We start from the raw sequence: 25988 nt of genomic DNA on the forward strand, positions 1-25988 counted from the left end.
TGTATTAATGGCACCTGTTTGAACTTGTTATCAGGATAAAAGACACCTGTCCACAACCTCAAACAGTCACACTCCAAACTCCACTATGGCCAAGACCAAAGAGCTGTCAAAGGACACCAGAAACAAAATTGTAGACCTGCACCAGGCTGGGAAGACTGAATCTGCAATAGGTAAGCAGCTTGGTTTGAAGAAATTAACTGTGGGAGCAATTATTAGGAAATGGAAGACATACAAGACCACTGATAATCTCCCTCGATCTGGGGCTCCACGCAAGATCTCACCCCGTGGGGTCAAAATGATCACAAGAACGGTGAGCAAAAATCCCAGAACCACACGGGGGGACCTAGTGAATGACCTGCAGAGAGCTGGGACCAAAGTAACAAAGCCTCCATCAGTAACACACTACGCCGCCAGGGACTCAAATCCTGCAGTGCCAGACGTGTCCCCCTGCTTAAGCCAGTACATGTCCAGGCCCGTCTGAAGTTTGCTAGAGTGCATTTGGATGATCCAGAAGAGGATTGGGAGAATATCAGATGAAACCAAAATATAACATTTTGGTAAAAACTCAACTCGTCGTGTTTGGAGGACAAAGAACGCTTAGTTGCATCCAAAGAACACCATACCTACTGTGAAGCATGGGGGTGGAAACATCATGCTTTGGGGCTGTTTTTCTGCAAAGGGACCAGGACGACTGATCCGTGTAAAGGAAAGAATGAATGGGGCCATGTATTGTGAGATTTTGAGTGAAAACCTTCCATCAGCAAGGGCATTGAAGATGAAATGTGGCTGGGTCTTTCAGCATGACAATGATCCCAAACACACCGCCCGGGCAACGAAGGAGTGGCTTCGTAAGAAGCATTTCAAGGTCCTGGAGTGGCCTAGCCAGTCTCCAGATCTCAACCCCATAGAAAATCTTTGGAGGGAGTTGAAAGTCTGTGTTGCCCAGCGACAGCCCCAAAACATCACTGCTCTAGAGGAGATCTGCATGGAGGAATGGGCCAAAATACCAGCAACAGTGTGTGAAAACCTTGTGAAGACTTACAGGAAACGTTTGACCTGTGTCATTGCCAACAAAGGGTATATAACAAAGTATTGAGAAATTTTTGTTATTGACCAAATACTTATTTTCCACCATAATTTGCAAATAAATTCATTAAAATCCTACAATGTGATTTTCTGGAAAAAAATGTCTCATTTTGTCTGTCATAGTTGACGTGTACCTATGATGAAAATTACAGGCCTCTCTCATCTTTTTAAGTGGGAGAACTTGCACAATTGGTGGCTGACTAAATAATTTTTTTCCCCACTGTATATAATGAACAGACTAGCTCTATACTGCTCCTACATGGTGTAACAATACATCATATAGATGTATATAATGAACAGACTAGGTCTATACTGCTCCTACATGGTGTAACAATACATCATATAGATGTATATAATGAACAGACTAGGTCTATACTGCTCCTACATGGTGTAACAATACATCATATAGATGTATATAATGAACAGACTAGGTCTATACTGCTCCTACATGGTGTAACAATACATCATATAGATGTATATAATGAACAGACTAGCTCTATACTGTTCCTACATGGTGTAACAATACATAATGTACAGTGGGGAAAAAAGTATTTAGTCAGCCACTAATTGTGCAAGTTCTCCCACTTAAAAAGTTGAGAGAGGCCTGTAATTTTCATCATAGGTACACGTCAACTATGACAGACAAATTGAGAGAAAAAAATCCAGAAAATCACATTGTAGGATTTTTAATGAATTTATTTGCAAATTATGGTGGAAAATAAGTATTTGGTCAATAACAAAAGTTTCTCAATACTTTGTTATATTCCCTTTGTTGGCAATGTCACAGGTCAAACGTTTTCTGTAAGTCTTCACAAGGTTTTCACACACTGTTGCTGGTATTTTGGCACAACATGGTGTAACAATACATCATATAGATGTATATAATGAACAGACTAGGTCTATACTGCTCCTACATGGTGTAACAATACATACTGTAGATGCACAGTACCACACCTACTCATTCAAGGGTTTTTCTTTATTTTTACTATTTTCTACATTGTAGAGTAATAGTGAAGACATCAAAACTATGAAATAACACATATGGAATCACGTAGTAACCAAAAAAGTGTTAAACAAATCAAAATATATTTTATATTTGAGATTCTTCAAAGTAGCCACCCTTTGCCTTGATGACAATTTTGCACACTCTTGGCATTCTCTCAACCAGCTTCACCTGGAATGCTTTTCCAACAGTCTCGAAGTAGTTCCCACATATGCTGAGCACTTGTTGGCTGCTTCTCCTTCACTCTGCGGTTCAACTCATCCCAAACCATCTCAATTGGGTTGAGGTCGGGGGTTTGTGGAGGCCATGTCATCTGATGCAGCACTCCATCACTCTCCTTCTTGGTCAAATAGCCCTTACACAGCCTGGAGGTGTGTTGGGTCATTGTCCAGTTGAAAAACAAATGATAGTCCGACTAAGCGCAAACCAGATGGAATGGAGTATCGCTGCAGAATGCTGTGGTAGCCATGCTGGTTAAGTGTGCCTTGAATTCTAAATAAATCACTGACAGTGTCACCAGCAAAGCACCCCCACACCACATTTTACATATTTAGCAGACGCTCTTATCCAGAGAGACTTACAGTTAGTGAATGCATTCATGTTTTTTTTTTCATACTGGCCCCCCTGTGGGAAACAAACCCACATCCCTGCCGGCCAAACCCTCTCCTACCTTGGACGACGCTGGACCAATTGTGCACCGCCCATGGGTCTCCCGGTCGCGGCCGGCTGCGACAGAGCCTGGACTCGAACCAGGATCTCTAGTGGCACAGCTAGCACTGCAATGCAGTGCCTTAGACCACTGCGCCACTCAGGAGTCACCACCACACCTCCTCCTCCATGCTTCACGGTGGGAACCACACATGCGGAGATCATCCGTTCACCACACCTCCTCCTCCATGTTTCACAGTGGGAACCACACATGCGGAGATCATCCGTTCACCACACCTCCTCCTCCATGCTTCACGGTGGGAACCACACATGCGAAGATCATCCGTTCACCTACTCTGCGTCTCACAAAGACACGGCAGTTTGAACCAAAAATCTCCAATTTGGACTCATCAGACCAAAGGACAATAAATAGGATATAGGATAAAACATTGTTGTTGATATTATTAATATTATGATTATGATTATTATTAGTGTTGTTGTTGATACAGTGAGGGAAAAAAGTATTTGATCCCCTGCTGATTTTGTACGTTTGCCCACTGAAAAAGAAATGATCAGTCTATTGTTTTAATGGTAGGTTTATTTGAACAGTGAGAGACAGAATAACAACAAAAAAATCCAGAAAAACGCATGTCAAAAATGTAATAAATTGAATTGCATTTTAATGAGGGAAATAAGTATTAAACATACAAAATCAGCAGGGGATCAAATAGTTTTTTCCCTCACTGTATGTGTGCACAATTATTGGGCAGAGATGAGCTATTCATTCTAAAATCATGTTAAACACTATTATTGCACACAGAGTGAGTCCATGCAATTAATTAATGTTAATGTGCAATTGTTTGTCACGCCCTGGCTCTGGGGACACTGTTATGTTGAGCCAGGGTGTGTAGATCTATGTATTCCATTTCTATGTTGGCCAGTGTGGTCCTCAATCAGAGGCAACGAGTGTCAGCTGTGGCTGGTTGTCTCTGATTGGGAACCACATTTAAACAGGCTGTTTGCCCACAGTGGTTGTGGGATCTTGTTCGTGTTGGACCATTGACTGTCACGTTATCGTTTTGTTTAGTTTGTCGTTATATCGCTAATAAAGAGTATGTTCGTCTGCAACGCTGCGCCTTGGTCCTCATCTGTTCCCGACGATCGTGACAGAAGATCCCACCAAGACTGGACCAAGCAGCGTGTCCAGGAGCCATCGCCAGGGAGATCTCTAGCAGATCTCCTTCGCCTCCTCGACTGGGTCAAGCCGGGTGAGGAAGAGAAGGGCCGGACTTGGAAGCAGAAGGGCGAAAGTCTGGCGAGGAACATGGAGACCTGGTCCACGGGTAGGAGAGACACCCAGAATTTTTTTAGGGGGGGGCTAACGCCGTGGACGACGGGCCAGCAGGAGACCGCGACAGAGCGGCCCAGCAGGTTGGTAGAGGAGGCCGCCAGGTTACGGGGGCCACTGGTCGAAGAGGGGATGGAAGGTGTAGAGGCACGGCGAGAGGTACTGGGGTGTGTTACCAGTCCGGTCCGGCCCATTCCAGATCCCTGCGTAGGGCCAGTGGTGTGTCCCCAGTACGGTCCGGCCTGTTCCTGCTCCCCGCACCAGGCCAATGGTGCGAGTCTCCAGCCCGGTCCGGCCTGTTCCTGCCACTCGCCCCAAGCCAGGGGTGAGAGTCGTCAGCCCGGTCCAGCCTGTTCCTGCTCCACGCACCAAGCCAGGGGTGCGTATCGTCAGCCCGGTCCGGCCTGTTCCTGCTCCCCGCACCAAGCCTATGGTGCGCGTCGCCAGCCCGGTCCGGCCTGTTCCTGCCACTCGCACCAAGCCAGGGGTGCGAGTCGTCAGCCCGGTCCAGCCCGCTCCTGCTTCCCGCACCAAGCCAATGGTGCGCGTCGCCAGCCCGGTTCGGCCCGCTCCTGCTCCTCACACCAAGCCAGTGGTGTGCGTCGTCAGTCCAGCACGGCCCGTGCCTGTTCTCCACACCAAGCCAGTGGTGGGCGTCGTCAGTCCGGCACGGCCCGTGCCTGTTCCACTGGTGCCTGGTCCGGCACCGGTCAGATGCGTTACGCCGGAGCTAGAGCAATCCGCTCCATCAGTGTTCTGTCCAGCTCCGGTCAGCGGGGCCAGACCGGACCAGGGGTACTTTGGGGGGTTGGAGAGGGAGTGGGGATCAGGCCCGGAGCCGGATCCGCCGCCAAGGCGGAGTGCCCACCCGGTCCCTCCCCTGTGGTATTTAGTTGGCGCGGTCGGAGTCCGCGCCTTTAGGGGGGGGTACTGTCACGCCCTGGCTCTGGGGACACTGTTATGTTGAGCCAGGGTGTGTAGATCTATGTATTCCATTTCTATGTTGGCCAGTGTGGTCCTCAATCAGAGGCAACGAGTGTCAGCTGTGGCTGGTTGTCTCTGATTGGGAACCACATTTAAACAGGCTGTTTGCCCACAGTGGTTGTGGGATCTTGTTCGTGTTGGACCATTGACTGTCACGTTATCGTTTTGTTTAGTTTGTCGTTATATCGCTAATAAAGAGTATGTTCGTCTGCAACGCTGCGCCTTGGTCCTCATCTGTTCCCGACGATCGTGACATTGTTAAGCAAAATCTTTACTCCTGAACTTATTTAGGCTTTTATTGAATTTGTAAACATTTCCAAAAACGTAATTCCACTTTGACATTGTGTAGGCCAGTGACACAAAATCTCAATTTAATCCATTATAAATTCAGGCTGTAACACAACAAAATGTGGGAAAAGTCAAGGGGTGTGAATACTTTCTGAAAGCACTGTACACTGTGTGCACAATTATTAGGCAAGTCAGTATTTTGACCATATCATCATTATTATGCATATTTCCCAACTCCAAGCTGTATAAACTGGAATGCTTATTGGATTTAAACATATCAGGAGATGTGTATTTGTGTAATGAGGGAGGGTGTGGCCTAAGGAGATCAACACCCTATATCAAGGTGTGTATAATTATTAGGCATCTTCTTTTCCTCAGGCAAAATGGGCCAAAAAATAGATTTAACTGACTCTGAAAAGTCAAAAATGGTAAAGTCTTTCAGAGGGATGCAGCACTCTTGAAATTGCTAAGATATTGGGGCGTGATCACAGAACCATCAAACGTTTTGTTGCAAATAGTCAACAGGGTCGCAAGAACCGTGTTGAGAAAAAAAGACGCAAATTAACTGCCAAGGATCTGAGAAGAATCAAACGTGAAGCTACCAGGAACCCATTATCCTCCTGTTATCCTCAAATTCCAGAACTGCAACCTACCTGGAGTGCCCAGAAGTACAAGGTGTTCAGTGCTCAGAGACATGGCCAAGGTAAGGAAGGCTGAAACCCGACCACCACTGAACAAGACCCATAAGTTGAAACGTCAAGAATGGGCCAAGAAATATCTGAAGACAGATTTTTCAAAGGTTTTATGGACTGATGAGATGAGTGACTGTTGACGTACCAGATGGATGGGCCCGTGGCTGGATCAGTAACGGGCACGGAGCTCCACTTCGACTCAGACGCCAGCAAGGTGGAGGTGGGGTACTGGTATGGGCTGGTATTTTTTAAAGATGAGCTAGTTGGACCTTTTCGGGTTGAAGATGGACTCAAACTCAACTCCCAAACCTACTGCCAGTTTTTAGAAGACACTTTCTTCAAGCAGTGGTGCAGGAAAAAGTCTGCATCTTTCAAGAAGACCATGATTTTTATGCAGGACATTGCTCCATTACATGCATCGAAGTACTCCACTGCGTGGCTAGCCAGTAAAGGCCTTAAAGATGAAATAATATTGACATGGCCCCCTTCCTCACCTGACCTAAACCCTATTGAGAACTTGTGGTCCCTTCTTAAACGGTAGATTTATGGTGAAGGTAAACAGTACACCTCTCTGACCAGTGGCTATATTGGTCACAGATTTTTTTTTTTGAAATGTCAGAAATGTTTATTTGTAAATTTTTAGTTAGTTTATTATTCTCACTTTAACAGATGAAAATAAACAAGTGAGATGGGGAACTTTTCGTTTTTCATTTAGCTGCATAATAATTCTGCACACTAATAGTTGCCCAATAATTGTGCACACATAGATATTCTCCAAAGAAAGCCGACTTTCTTAAATATTCAGGTTTGAGGTTTATTAACATTTTGGATTGACCGAGAGCACTGTAGTTGTTCAATAATAAAATATATCCTCAAACATACAACTTGCCTAATAATTGTGCACACAGTGTATATATAAAACTCCTATCTCCCCACCCGGCAATCTGATAGCATATGTAAAATCTATGGTGAAATAAAACCACAGATAAATATACCTTACATAGTACATCTATTAAACAATACATACATCAGAAATAGTTACACATTATAGAGATCCATTCATGGATGTACAGGTCTGTTGGATAAACGTTCAGAAATATCCGCTGCTTTTTTCCAGGTTTCCATTGTGGACACCCTGGCCCTGTGAATCCTGGCAGTGGACACATTCTCAGTCAAAAACTTAAGTCAGAACACAGCCTCTCTATTCTCTCATGGGATTTCAGGTCCTCTGACTGGGAAAATGTCTTTCCACAATGAGAGCAGTGGTATGTCTTCTCCTCCTGTGTATTAGTATGTTGGAAAGGCTTTTCTCCTGTGTGTATTCTCTCATGCTTTTTCAGACTCCCTGACCACCTAAAATTCTTTTCACACTGGGAACATTGGAAAGGCTTTTCGCCAGTGTGTATTCTCTCATGCGTTTTCAGGCTCACTAACCACCTAAAACTCTTTCCACAGTGGGAACAGTGGTAAGGCTTCTCTCCGGTGTGTATTCTCTCATGCTTTTTCAGGCCCCATAACCACCTAAAACTCTTTCCACAGTGGGAACAGTGATACGGCTTCTCTCCTGTGTGTGTTCTCTCATGCCCAACCAGGGCCCCTAACTGAGTAAAATTCTTTCCACAGTGGGAACAGTGGTAGGGCTTTTCTCCTGTATGTATTCTCTCATGCATTTGCAGGCTCCCTAACCACCTAAAACTCTTTCCACAGTGGGCGCAGTGGTGTTGGTTGGGCGTCTCTGGGTCTGGTTCCACTGAAGGACTCTTCCCACTGTCTGACTGAGAGTCTGGTCTCTCTCCTGCCAAAGATAAACAGAGTATTTAGTTAAATAGTAAAGTGACCTTAATGAAACCTCCACATTATAAAAGTGTCTTCCTTTGAGGTTTAATCCAGACTAGATCCCTCAATAACCTGAGGTCAGTTTTCACAACATTACATCATAAAAAATAAACTCCAAATCTAATCTCTCATGGAATGTCATGTTATAGGCAGATCAGAGCTCTATAATATTAGATAATGTCATGTTTTAGGCTGATCAGAGCTCTATAATAATAGATAATGTCATGTCTATAGGCTGAGCAGAGCTCTATAATAATAGATCATGTCATGTTTATAGGCTGAGCAGAGCTCTATAATAATAGATAATGTCATGTTTATAGGCTGATCAGAGCTCTATAATAATAGATAATGTCATGTTTATAGGCTGATCAGAGCTCTATAATAATAGATAATGTCATGTTTATAGGCTGATCAGAGCTCTACAATAATAGATAATGTCATGTTTATAGGCTGATCAGAGCTCTATAATAATAGATAATGTCATGTTTATAGGCTGATCAGAGCTCTATTATAATAGATAATGTCATGTTATAGGCTGAGCAGAGCTCTATAATAATAGATAATGTCATGTTATAGGCTGAGCAGAGCTCTATAATAATAGATAATGTCATGTTTTAGGCTGATCAGAGCTCTATAATAATAGATAATGTCATGTTTATAGGCTGATCAGAGCTCTATAATAATAGTTAATGCCATGTTTTAGGCTGATCAGAGCTCTATAATAATAGATCATGTTTATAGGCTGAGCAGAGCTCTATAATAATAGATAATGTCATGTTTATAGGCTGATCAGAGCTCTATAATAATAGATAATGTCATGTTTTAGGCTGATCAGAGCTGTATAATAATAGATCATGTTTATAGGCTGAGCAGAGCTCTATAATAATAGATAATGTCATGTTTATAGGCTGATCAGAGCTCTATAATAATAGATAATGTCATGTTTTAGGCTGATCAGAGCTGTATAATAATAGATCATGTTTATAGGCTGAGCAGAGCTCTATAATAATAGATAATGTCATGTTTATAGGCTGATCAGAGCTCTATAATAATAGATAATGTCATGTTTATAGGCTGATCAGAGCTCTATAATAATAGATAATGTCATGTTTTAGGCTGATCAGAGCTCTATAATAATAGATAATGTCATGTTTATAGGCTGATCAGAGCTCTATAATAATAGTTAATGCCATGTTTTAGGCTGATCAGAGCTCTATAATAATATATCATGTTTATAGGCTGAGCAGAGCTCTATAATAATAGATAATGTCATGTTTTAGGCTGATCAGAGCTCTATAATAATAGATCATGTTTATAGGCTGATCAGAGCTCTATAATAATAGATAATGTCATGTTTATAGGTTGATCAGAGCTCTATAATAATAGATAATGTCATGTTTATAGGCTGATCAGAGCTCTATTATAATAGATAATGTCATGTTATAGGCTGAGCAGAGCTCTATAATAATAGATAATGTCATGTTATAGGCTGAGCAGAGCAGAACTCTATAATAATAGATAATGTCATGTTTTAGGCTGATCAGAGCTCTATAATAATAGATAATGTCATGTTTATAGGCTGATCAGAGCTCTATAATAATAGTTAATGCCATGTTTTAGGCTGATCAGAGCTCTATAATAATAGATCATGTTTATAGGCTGAGCAGAGCTCTATAATAATAGATAATGTCATGTTTATAGGCTGATCAGAGCTCTATAATAATAGATAATGTCATGTTTTAGGCTGATCAGAGCTGTATAATAATAGATCATGTTTATAGGCTGAGCAGAGCTCTATAATAATAGATAATGTCATGTTTATAGGCTGATCAGAGCTCTATAATAATAGATAATGTCATGTTTTAGGCTGATCAGAGCTGTATAATAATAGATCATGTTTATAGGCTGAGCAGAGCTCTATAATAATAGATAATGTCATGTTTATAGGCTGATCAGAGCTCTATAATAATAGATAATGTCATGTTTATAGGCTGATCAGAGCTCTATAATAATAGATAATGTCATGTTTTAGGCTGATCAGAGCTCTATAATAATAGATAATGTCATGTTTATAGGCTGATCAGAGCTCTATAATAATAGTTAATGCCATGTTTTAGGCTGATCAGAGCTCTATAATAATATATCATGTTTATAGGCTGAGCAGAGCTCTATAATAATAGATAATGTCATGTTTTAGGCTGATCAGAGCTCTATAATAATAGATCATGTTTATAGGCTGATCAGAGCTCTATAATAATAGATAATGTCATGTTTATAGGTTGATCAGAGCTCTATAATAATAGATAATGTCATGTTTATAGGCTGATCAGAGCTCTATAATAATAGATAATGTCATGTTTATAGGCTGATCAGAGCTCTATAATAATAGATAATGTCATGTTTATAGGCTGATCAGAGCTCTACAATAATAGATAATGTCATGTTTATAGGCTGATCAGAGCTCTACAATAATAGATAATGTCATGTTTATAGGCTGATCAGAGCTCTATAATAATAGATAATGTCATGTTTATAGGCTGATCAGAGCTCTACAATAATAGATAATGTCATGTTTATAGGCTGATCAGAGCTCTATAATAATAGATAATGTCATGTTTTAGGCTGATCAGAGCTCTATAATAATAGATAATGTCATGTTTATAGGCTGATCAGAGCTCTATAATAATAGTTAATGCCATGTTTTAGGCTGATCAGAGCTCTATAATAATAGATCATGTTTATAGGCTGAGCAGAGCTCTATAATAATAGATAATGTCATGTTTTAGGCTGATCAGAGCTCTATAATAATAGATCATGTTTATAGGCTGAGCAGAGCTCTATAATAATAGATAATGTCATGTTTATAGGCTGATCAGAGCTCTATAATAATAGATAATGTCATGTTATAGGCTGATCAGAGCTCTATAATAATAGATAATGTCATGTTTATAGGCTGATCAGAGCTCTATAATAATAGATAATGTCATGTTTATAGGCTGATCAGAGCTCTATAATAATAGATAATGTCATGTTTTAGGCTGAGCAGAGCTCTATAATAATAGATCATGTCATGTTTATAGGCTGATCAGAGCTCTATAATAATATATTACTAACTATTTCAGTCAATGTTATAGGCTGCATTTGATCCATTGTTAATAACGTTTTGTTGGTGGCCCACTTCATCTCTGAAGTAATAATGGAAATGACTATCTTTTCAAAATGATAATTGTTTGGTTTAGCCACACTATTCCCCTGAAATGGCTATTTTGGCCATGTTTTTAAGACTTATAAACTCCCAGACGTTTGCTAATATGTTCAGTCTCCCCATAACGTTTGTCTAGTTCATGTAACATCCATAGAGCTTTCCTGTTTGCTTTAACTCTCCAACATTACATTATTTAAAAGTTAGCTTTTTGGGGTATGGGCGTTTTCGTGGGAAGGTCAACCTGAACATGCACAAATCAAGTAAGTCATTTCTAAATGAAAAACTATGTTCATAATTATCCTGAAGGTCTAGGCCTACGTATTTGAGTTCAGGCTTTATTTGACAAGTTTAAGTAGGTAACTGAATTATGACCATTAAATAGTAGGATGCAATCAATCATATTTAATGTCTTTTAGAATGGGCTCACAGAGCTTGTTTTCCCACTCACAGCTGTCCCCCGGTGTTAGTTATGGAGATGTTAATGAAGCAGTACAGACCAAATGGAAGAGTCTTGAGTTTTGTTTTAAAGTATTGTACAGATAGGGGGGGGGGGTCTGGGACAGGGAGTGTACCATCCATAAAGGCTTTAGGAAATGTAAAACATGCACCTTACATCAGATCATCTTGAAACTTTCTCTGTAAAGCTAACTTTCATCAAGGGTTTTACATGGTCTATAATTAGTTTCTCGCTTTTCATTGTCAGTATCTATTTCAGAGTTATGATTATCTGTAACATCCATAACGGCATTGGATATTGTTGGATCATATCTTAGCTTCAGAAGCTTGTCCATTCACCACCTTTTGTGTGCTTGTTCTGAGATGTTTTCTTCAGACTTTTACTGAAGCAATTGTAGATATCTTGAAAATGATGTGTTCTAGGTATGATTCTCTTAAAACATATACAGTGGGGGGAAAAAGTATTTAGTCAGCCACCAATTGTGCAAGTTCTCCCACTTCAAAAGATGAGAGAGGCCTGTAATTTTCATCATAGGTACACGTCAACTATGACAGACAAAATGAGAAAAAAAAATCCAGAAAATCACATTGTAGGATTTTTTATGAATTTATTTGCAAATTATGGTGGAAAATAAGTATTTGGTCAATAACAAAAGTTTCTCAATACTTTGTTATATACCCTTTGTTGGCAATGTCACAGGTCAAACGTTTTCTGTAAGTCTTCACAAGGTTTTCACACACTGTTGCTGGTATTTTGGCCCATTCCTCCATGCAGATCTCCTCTAGAGCAGTGAAGTTTTGGGGCTGTCGCTGGGCAACACGGACTTTCAACTCCCTCCAAAGATTTTCTATGGGGTTGAGATCTGGAGACTGGCTAGGCCACTCCAGGACCTTGAAATGCTTCTTACGAAGCCACTCCTTCGTTGCCTGGGCGGTGTGTTTGGGATCATTATCATGCTGAAAGACCCTGCCACGTTTTATCTTCAATGCCCTTGCTGATGGAAGGAGGTTTTCACTCAAAATCTCACGATACATGGCCCCATTCATTCTTTCCTTTACACGGATCAGTCGTCCTGGTCCCTTTGCAGAAAAAACAGCCCCAAAGCATGATGTTCCCACCCCCATGCTTCACAGTAGGTATGGTGTTCTTTGGATGCAACTCAGCATTCTTTGTCCTCCAAACACGACGAGTTGAGTTTTTACCAAAAAGTTATATTTTGGTTTCATCTGACCATATGACATTATCCCAATCCTCTTCTGGATCATCCAAATGCACTCTAGCAAACTTCAGATGGGCCTGGACATGTACTGGCTTAAGCAGGGGGACACGTCTTGCACTGCAGGATTTGAGTCCCTGGCGGCGTAGTGTGTTACTGATGGTAGGCTTTGTTACTTTGGTCCCAGCTCTCTGCAGGTCATTCACTAGGTCCCCCCGTGTGGTTCTGGGATTTTTGCTCACCGTTCTTGTGATCATTTTGACCCCACGGGGTGAGATCTTGCGTGGAGCCCCAGATCGAGGGAGATTATCAGTGGTCTTGTATGTCTTCCATTTCCTAATAATTGCTCCCAGAGTTGATTTCTTCAAACCAAGCTGCTTACCTATTGCAGATTCAGTCTTCCCAGCCTGGTGCAGGTCTACAATTTTGTTTCTGGTGTCCTTTGACAGCTCTTTGGTCTTGGCCATAGTGGAGTTTGGAGTGTGACTGTTTGAGGTTGTGGACAGGTGTCTTTTATACTGATAACAAGTTCAAACAGGTGCCATTAATACAGGTAACGAGTGGAGGACAGAGGAGCCTCTTAAAGAAGAAGTTACAGGTCTGTGAGAGCCAGAAATCTTGCTTGTTTGTAGGTGACCAAATACTTATTTTCCACCATAATTTGCAAATAAATTCATAAAAAATCCTACAATGTGATTTTCTGGAAAAAGAAATCTCAATTTGTCTGTCATAGTTGACGTGTACCTATGATGAAAATTACAGGCCTCTCTCATCTTTTTAAGTGGGAGAACTTGCACAATTGGTGGCTGACTAAATACTTTTGTCCCCCACTGTATGCTGAAATCAGGGGTTGGAATCAGTTCAGGGAACATAAATATATGCTGAAATCAGGGTTTGGAATCAGTTCAGGGAACAGAACCGAAAACTGGAAAATAACAACATTGTAGAGGGACAGAATCAGGAAGGAAAGTGATCCATACTGTTCCGGAACAGAACCCTTCTTTTAAAAGCATGGCAACCAGTTAATAACATTCTAGAGGGACAGAATCAGGAAGGAAAGTGATCCATACTGTTCCGGAACAGAACCCTTCTTTTAAAAGCATGGCAACCAGTTAATAACATTCTAGAGGGACAGAATCAGGAAGGAAAGTGATCCATTCTGTTCCGGAACAGAACCCTTCTTTTAAAAGCATGGGAACCAGTTAATAACATTGTAGAGGGACAGAATCAGGAAGGAAAGTGATCCATACTGTTCCGGAACAGAACCCTTATTTTAAAAGCATGGCAACCAGTTAATAACATTCTTCTACATTCTGGGCATTTTTTTTCCAGTCCCACAAACAATGGAACAAAGTGCCTATGCAAAGCCCTCCCTCTGTCACTCAGAAACTAATTCCAGTGTCTGACAGCTGGAAATCTTTGCAAGTGTGTGTAGGCTTTTTGGAGTGTTTATCCAACTGGATAAAAAAATTAAAAAAGTTATGTCTCCCCCACTTCTAAAACCAAAGTTGCGCCCCTGATCAATACACAGGTGCACCTTGTGCCGGGGACAATAAAATACCACTCTAAAATGTGCAGTTTTGTCACGCAACACAATGCCACAGATGTCTCAAGTTTTGAGGGAGCGTGCAATTGGCATGCTGACTGCAGGAATGTCCACCAGAGCCGTTTCCAGAGAATTGAATGTTAATTTCTCTACCATAAGCCGCCTCCAACGTTGTTTTAGAGAATTTGACAGTACGTCCAGCTGGCCTCGCAACCGCAGACCACATGTAACCACGCCAGCCCAGGACCTCCACATCCAGATGATAAACGGGGGGACGTCCTCCCCAGCTGCGTTGAAGCAGGCCAGCACTGTGATGTGCTCCTTGGTCCCCGGAGCCTGCTGGTACACGTGTTTTGCGCCCCGGGGAGCCAGCACTTTGAGCCTGCTCTGTTCGCTACGAAACCCAGACTCATCGCAGTTATAGATTTGTCTGGGTTTCTCCCTCAACCCACTCTCCTCCAAGTGCTTCTCATAAGAAGTGAAGAAGGTGTCCATCGTCGAACGCGCGGCACACTCAGCTCTCCCCCTGTCCAGGGTGTCCGGCCTCCTCATGCTCAGGTTCTTGGGCCTCCTCCTGAACATTTCCCACCACCTCTTCCCCAGTGGTGGGATTTTCTTCCCTTGGTGCCAAAACTTACAATAGAATAGAATATAAATTGTCCAGGATGAAAATGTTTATTTTGGCATCACCATCCACATTTCAATCAAATCAAATTTGATTTGCCACATGCGCCGAATACAACAGGTGTAGACATTACAGTGAAATGCTTACTACAAGCCCTTAACCAACAATGCAGTTTAAGAAAAAAATAAAAAATAGCAAATAATTAAAGAGCAGCAGTAAAATAAAATAACAGTAGGGAGGCTATATACAGGGGGGTACCGGTACAGAGTCAATGTGCGGGGGCACCGGCTAGTCGAGGTAATATGTACATGTGGGTAGAGTTAAAGTGACTATGCATTTACATCACACACATTGACAACAGTCAGTCCAGCATTCTACATACATAAACACATAGAACACCAGGAACCTGCCCATTTCATCAGCCTCTGTCTGGTGAAGGGGAACCCATGGCTGGCGCAGTAGATACAGTACTGCACCAGAGACTTTTCATACTCTGGTGCAAGCAATGTGGGTGGTCCACTGTGACCACCATGGGTCACCCGGCCGCTCAGCCTGTCCGCCAGGGTCTTCCGAGGTACACCATGCACCTTGGTAGATAAGAAAAGAAAACTGTTACTAGCAGATAAAATTCACACACACATGGTAATCTCCCAAAAAACAAAAGATGCCGAACCTTGGCAGCCTGGTGGATAGCCATCCCTGCCCCGCAGTCCTCCATGGCATGGAACATGTCCACCTGACTAACCTAAGGGCGGCAGGTAGCTTAGTGGTTAAGAGCATTGTGCCAGTAACCGAAAGGTCGCTGGTTCTAATCCCCGAGCTGATTGAAAAATCTGTCGATGTGCCCTTGAGCAAGGCAATTAACCCTAATTGCTCCTGTAAGTCGCTCTGGATAAGAGCGTCTGCTAAATGACTACAGAAAAACAAAAACAAAAACCTAGGCAGCCTGGTGGATAGCCTTCCCTGCCCCTCAGTCCTCCATGACATGGAACATGTCCACCTCACTCCACTGCTTCCTCTTGACTTTCTCCATGCTGTGGTGGTAAATACATGTAGCTAAATAACTTGGCATACTATACACATTTTAGAAAGATAATCCATCTGAATATGTATAAACATTTACAATTCAAAGCTAAGGCATTGAAAGGTGATGATGAAAGGTTTGACAATAACTGAAAGAATACCCACATTTCTTTGATGTTATCTGTAATGAAAATTAGTGTCCCAATTAGTTTAATATTGATGCACACATCGTAACATTTGAGTAAATACTGCCTCTATGTAGTTGTTGTAACATGAAACACAGCCAACAGTGATAGGTGTCAAAAAGTTCATGGTTCAAAGTTCAAAAGTATTTTTTGCAGATTGCGCAAAACGCCCCCATCAGACGACTCCAATTTTGATATGGTAAAGCTTGACAACATTCAGCTGTTTTCGTGATATGTATTATCTAACGCTTACAAGTTCTTTCCTTTTTTAGTTACTAAACAACATTTAGCAACTAAGCTAGCAACATGAGCAAATCCGTTAGCTATATGTCAGAGGTAAAAAGTTGGATATTAAATTATGCGTGTGTTGTGTGTCGCGCAGTCGAATTTTACAATATACAGCGTGTCCCAACAAAATGTGTACAAATATTACTTGAAAACTCTCATAACCTAACTTAACTTACATAAATTGCAATGATAGTCGGTGGTCAGCTAGCTAGAAAGGGTGTATTTAGTCGTTAAACTTACCGTTATTTTCCAGTCCATTACCGTTATTTTCCAGTCCAGCTCGAGGTGATTTAGTCCTCCAACCGTTAGAGTGTCCGAAGTTAGTGTCCGATTGTCGAGGGAAAATGTGCGATTTTTCTTTATTTTTTACTATTTTAATTGAAAACAATCAAAGTATGGTACTTATGTTGGATAAATAATGCAAATAAGAAGCCTTATGGATGTTACATTAAAGGGCCAATGCAGCCGTTTTTATCTCAACATCAAATCCTTTTCTGGGTAACAATGAAGTACCTTACTGTGATTGTTTTCAAACACCTCCCCCAAGGGGTACTATAGCCACACACATCAAACGTTTAATTTATATCTTGTTTGTCAATTCTGTGCGACATTAACGTTTTTTTTTTTAAAGAATTTTGAGTGCAAATCCATTGTTTTTGTTGGTGACCTGCTCTTTGGTGGTATACACATTTTACAGTGTAGTTTTATCAATTCCTACATTAAATAACAACATATTAAAATGTAGCTCTTCAGTAGAATACCGCTTTTAAACCACGCATCAGTTCAACAACAGTTTGTACTCCTGTTTTTAAGACTGTACTTACTGGTGTTAATCAGAGCTCCAGTCTCCTCCTCCTCTTCCAATATGACAGTTATCTCTCCCTCCTCCTTCACTCCAAAAACTGCATCCTCCTCTTCTTTCACTGTAACATCCTCCTCCACTTTCACTCTGAACGCGTCTTCCTCTTCTTTTACTGTAACATCCTCCTCCTCCACTCTGAACGCGTCTTCCTCCTCTTTCACTGTAACATCCTCCTCCTCTTTCACTCTGAACGCGTCTTCCTCCTCTTTCACTGTAACATCCTCCTCTTCTTTCACTCTGAACGCGTCTTCCTCTTCTTTCACTGTAACATCCTCCTCCTCTTTCACTCTGAACGCGTCTTTCTCTTCTTCTTTCACGGTAACAACCTCACCCTCTACTTGTTTTTGTATTGTAACATCCTCCTCTTCCTCCTCCTCTTTCACTAGAGCTTCTTTCTCCGTCCAGCAGACCTCCTCTTCTTTAGCAGGAGGAGAGTAGCTTTGTGAGCTCATGGTCGGGGATGTTAGCTAACTAGTTAGTTAGCATTAGCGACTAGACTAGTGCTAGGCTAATTTATCAAGACAGCTACCTGACTAACAACGTAAATATGAAAAGAAATGGGGCAACTAGCTATAAGACAGAAGTATGTTTCAAACAAAGAGGCAAATATGCACCAAAACAGTCTAAAAAGCTTGAACGTTTCAGCTACGTTAGCTAGCAAACTACCGAGACAACTGACTAGCTGTTGTTATTGAAGAAGCGTCCCGTCCACTAGATTATACGTCACACTAACAGCATCGCCTGAAAGACCCACACCGCCATCTGCTGACTGGAGTGGGTAACGCAGTTTAAGGAAACGTTTATTTAATTTCCTGACAAAAAGTGTATTTTTCATTTATTTCATTAAATAATAATATTATATTGATACGTCCAAAGGAAAGCATGTGTTGATTGATTAGTGCAGATTTGTAATGAGTATAAAACATACTTTCCATCTACTACACATCTGACTGCATTTAAGGCAATGTCATATTAATTCAGTCAAACAAACGCTCTGCATCATGGTTTAACAGTGATCTACGTTCTATGAAAGCTGCTGGGAGCAACCCGGAGAGTCGCTAGAGGAAAAACAAAGCTAACTGCTCATGCCCAGGTCCTGGCATATCACCAGACTGCACACAAAGAGGCACTGAACACAAGTTATACATTTACATTTACATTTTCGTCATTTAGCAGACGCTCTTATCCAGAGCGACTTACAAATTGGTGCATTCACCTTATGACAGCCAGTGGGACAACCATTTTACAATATTTTTTTGGGGGTGGGGTAAGAGGGGGTAGAAGGATTACTTTATCCTATCCCAGGTATTCCTTAAAGAGGTGGGGGTTTCATGTGTCTCCGGAAGGTGGTGAGTGACTCCGCTGTCCTGGCGTCGTGTAGGAGCTTGTTCCACCATTGGGGTGCCAGAGCTATACCAATCTCATTGCAAATGGTGAGGGGAACCCCAAAATGCTATTTTCTGTTGTAAAGAAATTAGTTCAACCACCAGATAACTCCTCCTTTACCCACTCCATTGAGTAAAGTAAAAATGTTCATGAATTTTTCAGATTCCCAAATCTGAAATAAAGAGCATCTACTTCAGACCTGCCCCATCTGCTTCATACTGAGCCTCCCAGCTGCAGTTTCACCAAATTCTCATTGACAACCCCAACATCTGTCTGAGGTCAACTACCTGCCCCTCTGCTTCATACTGAGCCTCCCAGCTGCAGTTTCACCAAATTCTCATTGACAACCCCAACATCTGTCTGAGGTCAACTACCTGCCCCTTGGACCCGATTCCCACAGTACTCATGAATCCAGCCTCACTCTTCTCAGTCCAACTACGACCACAATCTTCAATAAGTCTGGCTGGATATTACAGAACTACCTTTTCATGTCAACAACTTATCAATGTTCTCAGAACAACCTCATCACATTTTCATAGTCCTTTAGCTTGATGACTAGTACACAAATTAACTCAATGAAACAGACAAAATTGAAGAGGTTTCAAGGTTAGAATGAAGAAATGCACATTATTTTAATCTATTTAAATTTCATCAATATCCAAAGCATAAACATTTCTGGCATCCCAAGTGGCGCAGTGGTCTAAGGCACTGCATCGCAGTGCTAGCTGTGCCACTAGAGATCCTGGTTCGAATCGTGGCCGGCCGTGACCGGGAGACCTTTGGGCGGCGCACAATTGGCCCAGCGTTGTCCAGGGTAGGGGGAGGGAATGGCCGGCAGGGATGTAGCTCAGTTGGTAGAGCATGGCGTTTGCAACGCCAGGGTTGTGGGTTCGATTCCCACGGGGGGTATGAAAAAAAAATCAAATAATGTAATGCACTCACTGTAAGTCGCTCTGGATAAATGACTAGAATGTAAATATAGGCACCCATTCTTAAATAATTCCATATTTCTTCTCAAGTAAATTGAAAATAGCTTTTGGTCTCCACACCTTGTCATTGGATGTTCAACATTGCAAAACCATTTTTTTTTATTTAAGTTTACTAAATTAAATTCAGAAATCAAAGACAAATGGCACGGACCAAATAACTGTCACCCCAATAACAACAGTTACACCCTTGGAGATACAGTACAATAACAAGGTGTGGAGACAACAGTTACACCCCTGGAGATACAGTACAATAACAAGGTGTGGAGACAACAGTTGCACCCCTGGAGATACAGTACAATAACAAGGTGTGGAGACAACAGTTACACCCCTGGAGATACAGTACAATAACAAGGTGTGGAGACAACAGTTACACCCCTGGAGATACAGTACAATAACAAGGTGTGGAGAGACAACACTTACACCCCTGGAGATACAGTACAATAACAAGGTGTGGAGACAACAGTTACACTCCTGGAGATACAGTACAATAACAAGGTGTGGAGACAACAGTTACACCCCTGGAGATACAGTACAATAACAAGGTGTGGAGACAACAGTTACACCCCTGGAGATACAGTACAATAACAAGGTGTGGAGAGACAACAGTTACACCCCTGGAGATACAGTACAATAACAAGGTGTGGAGACAACAGTTACACCCCTGGAGATACAGTACAATAACAAGGTGTGGAGACAACAGTTACACCCCTGGAGATACAGTACAATAACAAGGTGTGGAGACAACAGTTACACCCCTGGAGATACAGTACAATAACAAGGTGTGGAGACAACAGTTACACCCCTGGAGATACAGTACAATAACAAGGTGTGGAGACAACAGTTACACCCCTGGAGATACAGTACAATAACAAGGTGTGGCGACAACAGTTACAGCCTTGGAGATACAGTACAATAACAAGGTGTGGAGACAACAGTTACACCCCTGGAGATACAGTACAATAACAAGGTGTGGAGAGACAACAGTTACACCCCTGGAGATACAGTACAATAACAAGGTGTGGAGACAACAGTTACACCCCTGGAGCTACAGTACAATAACAAGGTGTGGAGAGACAACAGTTACACCCCCTGGAGATACAGTACAATAACAAGGTGTGGAGAGACATCATCAATTTACATTTATTTGAGAAGAAAAAAAAAGTGCAATATATTTGCCTGCATTCTGTATCCAATCAAATTCATTTAGCAATATCCAAATCATATATCAAATCAAATTCAAGGTTAGAATCAAGAATTGCAAAATTCTATTCATCTAAATAACAATTTAATAGACTAGAGTCCTGTCCAGGGGAAGTACTTGTACGTCAAGCTGCCTCTCACTACAGAAACAGGAGATGGGCTCCTGTTACTATGAGCTGTTCTGGATCAGACAAGCCAAGGCTCCTGTTACTATGAGCTGTTCTGGATCAGACAAGCCAAGGCTCCTGTTACTATGAGCTGTTCTGGATCAGGCAAGCCAAGGCTCCTGTTACTATGAGCTGTTCTGGATCAGACAAGCCAAGGCTCCTGTTACTATGAGCTGTTCTGGATCAGACAAGCCAAGGCTCCTGTTACTATGAGCTGTTCTGGATCAGGCAAGCCGAGGCTCCTGTTACTATGAGCTGTTCTGGATCAGACAAGCCAAGGCTCCTGTTACTATGAGCTGTTCTGGATCAGACAAGCCAAGGCTCCTGTTACTATGAGCTGTTCTGGATCAGGCAAGCCAAGGCATCTGCAAGGCTACTTACTTACTTATATAATAATGTACATTTATCAACAATATCCAAATCATATAAATGAATCAGAGTTTATATTTTTATTTAGTTGTATCCAATCATCAAGCTCCTAATGAAAAACGAAATACATATTTTTAAATATTTAATCTGATTTTAGACGTGATCATGTCTCCAGATGAAAACTATAACAAAAACAGGCCTATTTTAATAATTTCATATAAACATGATTTAATGTGATTTCATATAAACAATATGATTTAATGTGGAATAAACAAAAACACAAATTCTCAGTCAAAAACATAAGTCAGAACACAGCCTCTCTATTCTCTCATGTGATTTCAGGTCCTCTGACTGGGAAAATGTCTTTCCACAATGAGAGCAGTGGTATGTCTTCTCCTCCTGTGTATGTATCCTTTCATGCTTATTCAGATGTCTTAACCGGTTAAATCTCTTTCCGCACTGGGAGCAGTGGTAGGTCTTATCCTCTCCTGTGTGTGTCCTCTCATGTCTATTCAGGCCCCCTAACTTGGTAAAACTCTTTCCACAGAGGGAGCATTGGAAAGGCTTTTCTTGTGTGTGTCCCCTCTCATGCTTTTTCAGACTCGTTAACCACATAAAACTCTTTTCACACTGGCAACAGTGGAAGGGCTTTTCTCCTGTATGTATTCTCTCATGTGCTTTCAGGTGTAGTAATCGGGTAAAACTATTTCCACAGTAGGAACAGTGGTGTCGTCGCGCTGGTTTGGGCGTCTCTGGGTCTGGTTCCTCTGAAGGACTCTTCCAGCTGTCAGAGTGAGAGTCTGGTCTCTCTCCTGCCAAAGAAAAACATAGTATTTAGTTAAATACTAAAGAGAGACTTGAATGAAATCTCCACATGATAAAACTGTCTTCCTATGAGGTTTAATCCAGCCTAGATCTCTCAATAACCTGAGGTCAGTCTTCACAACATTACATCATTAAAAATAAACTTGGTGAGAGCTCCAAATCTAATCTCTCATGGAATGTCATGTTTATAGGCTGATCAGAGCTCTATAATAATAGATAATGTCATGTTTATAGGCTGATCAGAGCTCTATAATAATAGATAATATCATGTTTATAGGCTGATCAGAGCTCTATAATAATAGATAATGTCATGTTATAGGCTGATCAGAGCTCTATAATAATAGATAATGTCATGTTTATAGGCTGAGCAGAGATCTATAATAATAGATAATGTCATGTTTATAGGCTGAGCAGAGCTCTATAATAATAGATCATGTCATGTTTATAGGCTGAGCAGAGCTCTATAATAATAGATCATGTCATGTTTTAGGCTGATCAGAGCTCTATAATAACAGATAATGTCATGTTTATAGGCTGATCAGAGCTCTATAATAATAGATAATGTCATGTTATAGGCTGAACAGAGCTCTATAATAATAGATAATGTAATGTTTATAGGCTGAGCAGAGCTCTATTATAATAGATAATGTAATGTTTATAGGCTGAGCAGAGCTCTATTATAATAGATAATATCATGTTTATAGGCTGCGCAGAGCTCTATAATAATAGATAATGTCAGGTTATAGGCTGAGCAGAGCTCTATAATAATAGATAATGTAATGTTTTAGGCTGATCAGAGCTCTATAATAATAGATAATGTCATGTTTATAGGCTGAGCAGAGCAGAACTCTATAATAATAGATAATGTCATGTTATAGGCTGATCAGAGCTATATAATAATAGATAATGTCATGTTTATAGGCTGATCAGAGCTCTATAATAATAGATAATGTCATGTTTATAGGCTGAGCAGAGCAGAACTCTATAATAATAGATAATGTCATGTTTATAGGCTGATCAGAGCTCTATAATAATAGATAATGTCATGTTTATAGGCTGATCAGAGCTCTATAATAATAGATAATGTCATGTTTATAGGCTGAGCAGAGCAGAACTCTATAATAATAGATAATATCATGTTTATAGGCTGAGCAGAGCTCTATAATAATAGATAATGTCATGTTTATAAGCGGAGCAGAGCAGAGCTCTACAATAATAGATCATGTCATGTTATAGGCTGATCCGAGCTCTATAATAATATATTACTAACTATTTCAGTCAATGTTATAGGCTGCATTTGATCCATTGTTAATAACGTTTTGTTGGTGGCCCAATTCATCTCTAAAGTAATAATTGAAATGACTATCTTTTCAAAATGTTACTTATCTGTTGTGCTCTCTGATGGTATACACATGTTACAGTTAAGCAATAAGGCCCGAGGAGGTTTGGTATTTGGTAAGACTGTTCTTACACACGATGTAACGTGGAGTGCCTGGATACAGCCCTTAGCCATGATATATTGGCCATATATCACAAACCCCCGAGGTGCCTTATTGCTATTATAAAAACTGGTTACCAACGTAATTAGAACATTATAAATAAATGTTTGTGCCTTATTGCTACTATAAACTGGTTACCAATGTAATTAGAACATTACAAATAAATATTTTGTCATACCCGTGTATACCACGACTGTCAGCCAATCAGCATTCAGGGCATTAATCACCCATTTTATAATGTCGCTTTAACAGTATATTATAAAATAAATTCCTACAGTACAGAAAAACTTTTTCAAGTATAGAATTTCAGTAGCTGCTTTAAAACCACACATTCATTCAAAAACGTTGGACAGTTTGTGCCCGTTTTTAAGATAGTACTTACTGGTGGTAATCAGATCTCCTGACTCCTCTGTCAATATGACAGTTATCTCCTCCTCCCTCTTTACTTCTAAAACTGTAACATCCTCCTCCTCTTTCACTCTGAACGCGTCTTCCTCCTCTTTCACTCTGAACGCGTCTTCCTCCTCTTTCACTCTGAACGCGTCTTCCTCTTCTTTCACTGTAACATCCTCCTCCTCTTTCACTCTGAACGCGTCTTCCTCCTCTTTCACTCTGAACGCGTCTTCCTCTTCTTTCACTGTAACATCCTCCTCCTCTTTCACTCTGAACGCGTCTTCCTCCTCTTTCACTCTGAACGCGTCTTCCTCTTCTTTCACTGTAACATCCTCCTCCTCTTTCACTCTGAACGCGTCTTCCTCTTCTTTCACTGTAACATCCTCCTCCTCTTTCACTCTGAACGCGTCTTCCTCCTCTTTCACTCTGAACGCGTCTTCCTCTTCTTTCACTGTAACATCCTCCTCCTCTTTCACTCTGAACGTGTCTTCCTCTTCTTTCACTGTAACATCTTCCTCTTCTTTCACGGTAACGTCTTTCTCTTCTTCTTTCACGGTAACAGCTTCACCCTCTACTTGTTTTTGTATTGTAACATCCTCCTCTTCCTCCTCCTCTTTCACTAGAGCTTCTTTCTCCGTCCAGCAGACCTCCTCTTCTTTAGCAGGAGGAGAGTAGCTTAGTGAGCTCATGGTCGGGGATGTTAGCTAGCTAGGCTAGTGCTAACTTAACCAGCCAGCTAGCTGACCAATAACAACAACACCGTAAATATGAAATTAAATGGGATAACTAACAGGACGACAGAAGTGGGTTTAAAACACAGTGGCTAATATACACGTGGCAAATGGCTCAGTGTATTTGTATTTATATGTTAGCTAGCTAGTTAGCATGAGCGACTACCTTAGTGCTAGGCTAACTTATCAAGCCAGCTAGTTGACTAACAATGTACATATACAATTTAAATGTGGACAACTAACTAGATGACATTAGTGTACTTAAAACACAGAGGCAAATATGCACCGAAACAGTCTAAATATTTCGGCTATGTTGGCTACCGAGGTGTCTGACTAACTGTTGTTGTTGAAGCGTTCCGTCCACTAGATTATACGTCACAGTGGCAGCGTCGCCTGAAAGACGCTCATCGTCATCTGCTGACTGGAGTGGGAAAAGCAGTTAGGAGAAGTGCAGACAAAAACTAAAAATGTATTTTTCATTTCTTTCATTAAATAATAATATTATATTGAGACGTTCAAATAGAGCAGTGCATATTTTGAGTGAGAATTTAAAACATACTATCCTTCACGTCTGTATTCAAGGCAGTTACATATTCATTCATTCATTTAAAAGAAACCCACGGGTCACACACTGGTTGAATTATCTGTCAAACTAGGAACGCTCTGCAGCCTAGTTTAACAGTGATCTACGTTCTATGAAAGCTGCTGGGAGCAACCTGGAGAGTCGCTAGAGGAAAAACAAAGCTAACTGCTCATGCCCAGGTCCTGGCATATCACCAGACTGCATACAAAGAGGCACTGAACACCGCACACACGTTATACAATACCAATCTCATTGCAAATGGTGAGGGGAACCCCAGAATTATATGATCTGTTATATAGAAATGAGTTCAACCACCAGATAACTCCTCATTTACCCACTCCATTTAATAAAGTAAAAACTTTTCATGAATTTTTCAGATTCCCAAATCTGAAATAAAGAGCATCTTTATACATGCTTGAATTAAGGGGTTGCAAGGGGGGTAACCCTTGTTAGAAAAAAAAATGATAATAATCTCCAAAATGCTTAGCAGAGTCTCCGGAGACAAAACGAAAGCCGGCCCTGATGGAGAGGAGGGAGGGAGAGAATGGGCAACC

At 41.1% G+C, this 25988-nt stretch overlaps 2 protein-coding genes across 2 annotated transcripts; both read right to left on the reverse strand.

Moving 5' to 3' along the window:
- Positions 1 to 6811: 6811 nt before the first annotated feature.
- Positions 6812 to 17960, reverse strand: LOC311120589 (uncharacterized protein). The gene is made up of 2 exons (XM_084195176.1): positions 17255 to 17960; positions 6812 to 7844 (listed from the first exon to the last, which is right to left on the reverse strand). Exons 1-2 carry the CDS (start codon positions 17742 to 17744, stop codon positions 7222 to 7224), a joined length of 1113 nt encoding a protein of 370 aa, XP_084051302.1. The 5' UTR covers positions 17745 to 17960; the 3' UTR covers positions 6812 to 7221.
- A 3645-nt stretch (positions 17961 to 21605) lies between these two features.
- On the reverse strand, positions 21606 to 25216 carry LOC311120588 (uncharacterized protein). The gene is made up of 2 exons (XM_084195175.1): positions 24110 to 25216; positions 21606 to 22215 (listed from the first exon to the last, which is right to left on the reverse strand). The coding sequence occupies exons 1-2, from the start codon at positions 24807 to 24809 to the stop codon at positions 21695 to 21697; spliced, it is 1221 nt and encodes a 406-aa protein (XP_084051301.1). The 5' UTR covers positions 24810 to 25216; the 3' UTR covers positions 21606 to 21694.
- Between the last annotated feature and the right edge of the window lie 772 nt (positions 25217 to 25988).

This window comes from Coregonus lavaretus (genome assembly GCF_964263955.1).
Source record: "Coregonus lavaretus genome assembly, contig: HAP1_SCAFFOLD_47, whole genome shotgun sequence".
NCBI lineage: Eukaryota > Metazoa > Chordata > Actinopteri > Salmoniformes > Salmonidae > Coregonus > Coregonus lavaretus.

What these genes read in the sequence shown, in the direction of transcription:
- LOC311120589 (XM_084195176.1), bottom strand. Translation starts at nt 17,744, where the DNA reads ATGAGCTCACAAAGCTACTCTCCTCCTGCTAAAGAAGAGGAGGTCTGC. An exon ending in TGGAGCTCTGATTAACACCA is followed by an intron (nt 7,845 to 17,254) that starts GTAAGTACAGTC and finishes TATCTTTGGCAG; the next exon opens with GAGAGAGACCAGACTCTCAG.
- LOC311120588 (XM_084195175.1), bottom strand. Translation starts at nt 24,809, where the DNA reads ATGAGCTCACTAAGCTACTCTCCTCCTGCTAAAGAAGAGGAGGTCTGC. An exon ending in AGGAGATCTGATTACCACCA is followed by an intron (nt 22,216 to 24,109) that starts GTAAGTACTATC and finishes TTTCTTTGGCAG; the next exon opens with GAGAGAGACCAGACTCTCAC.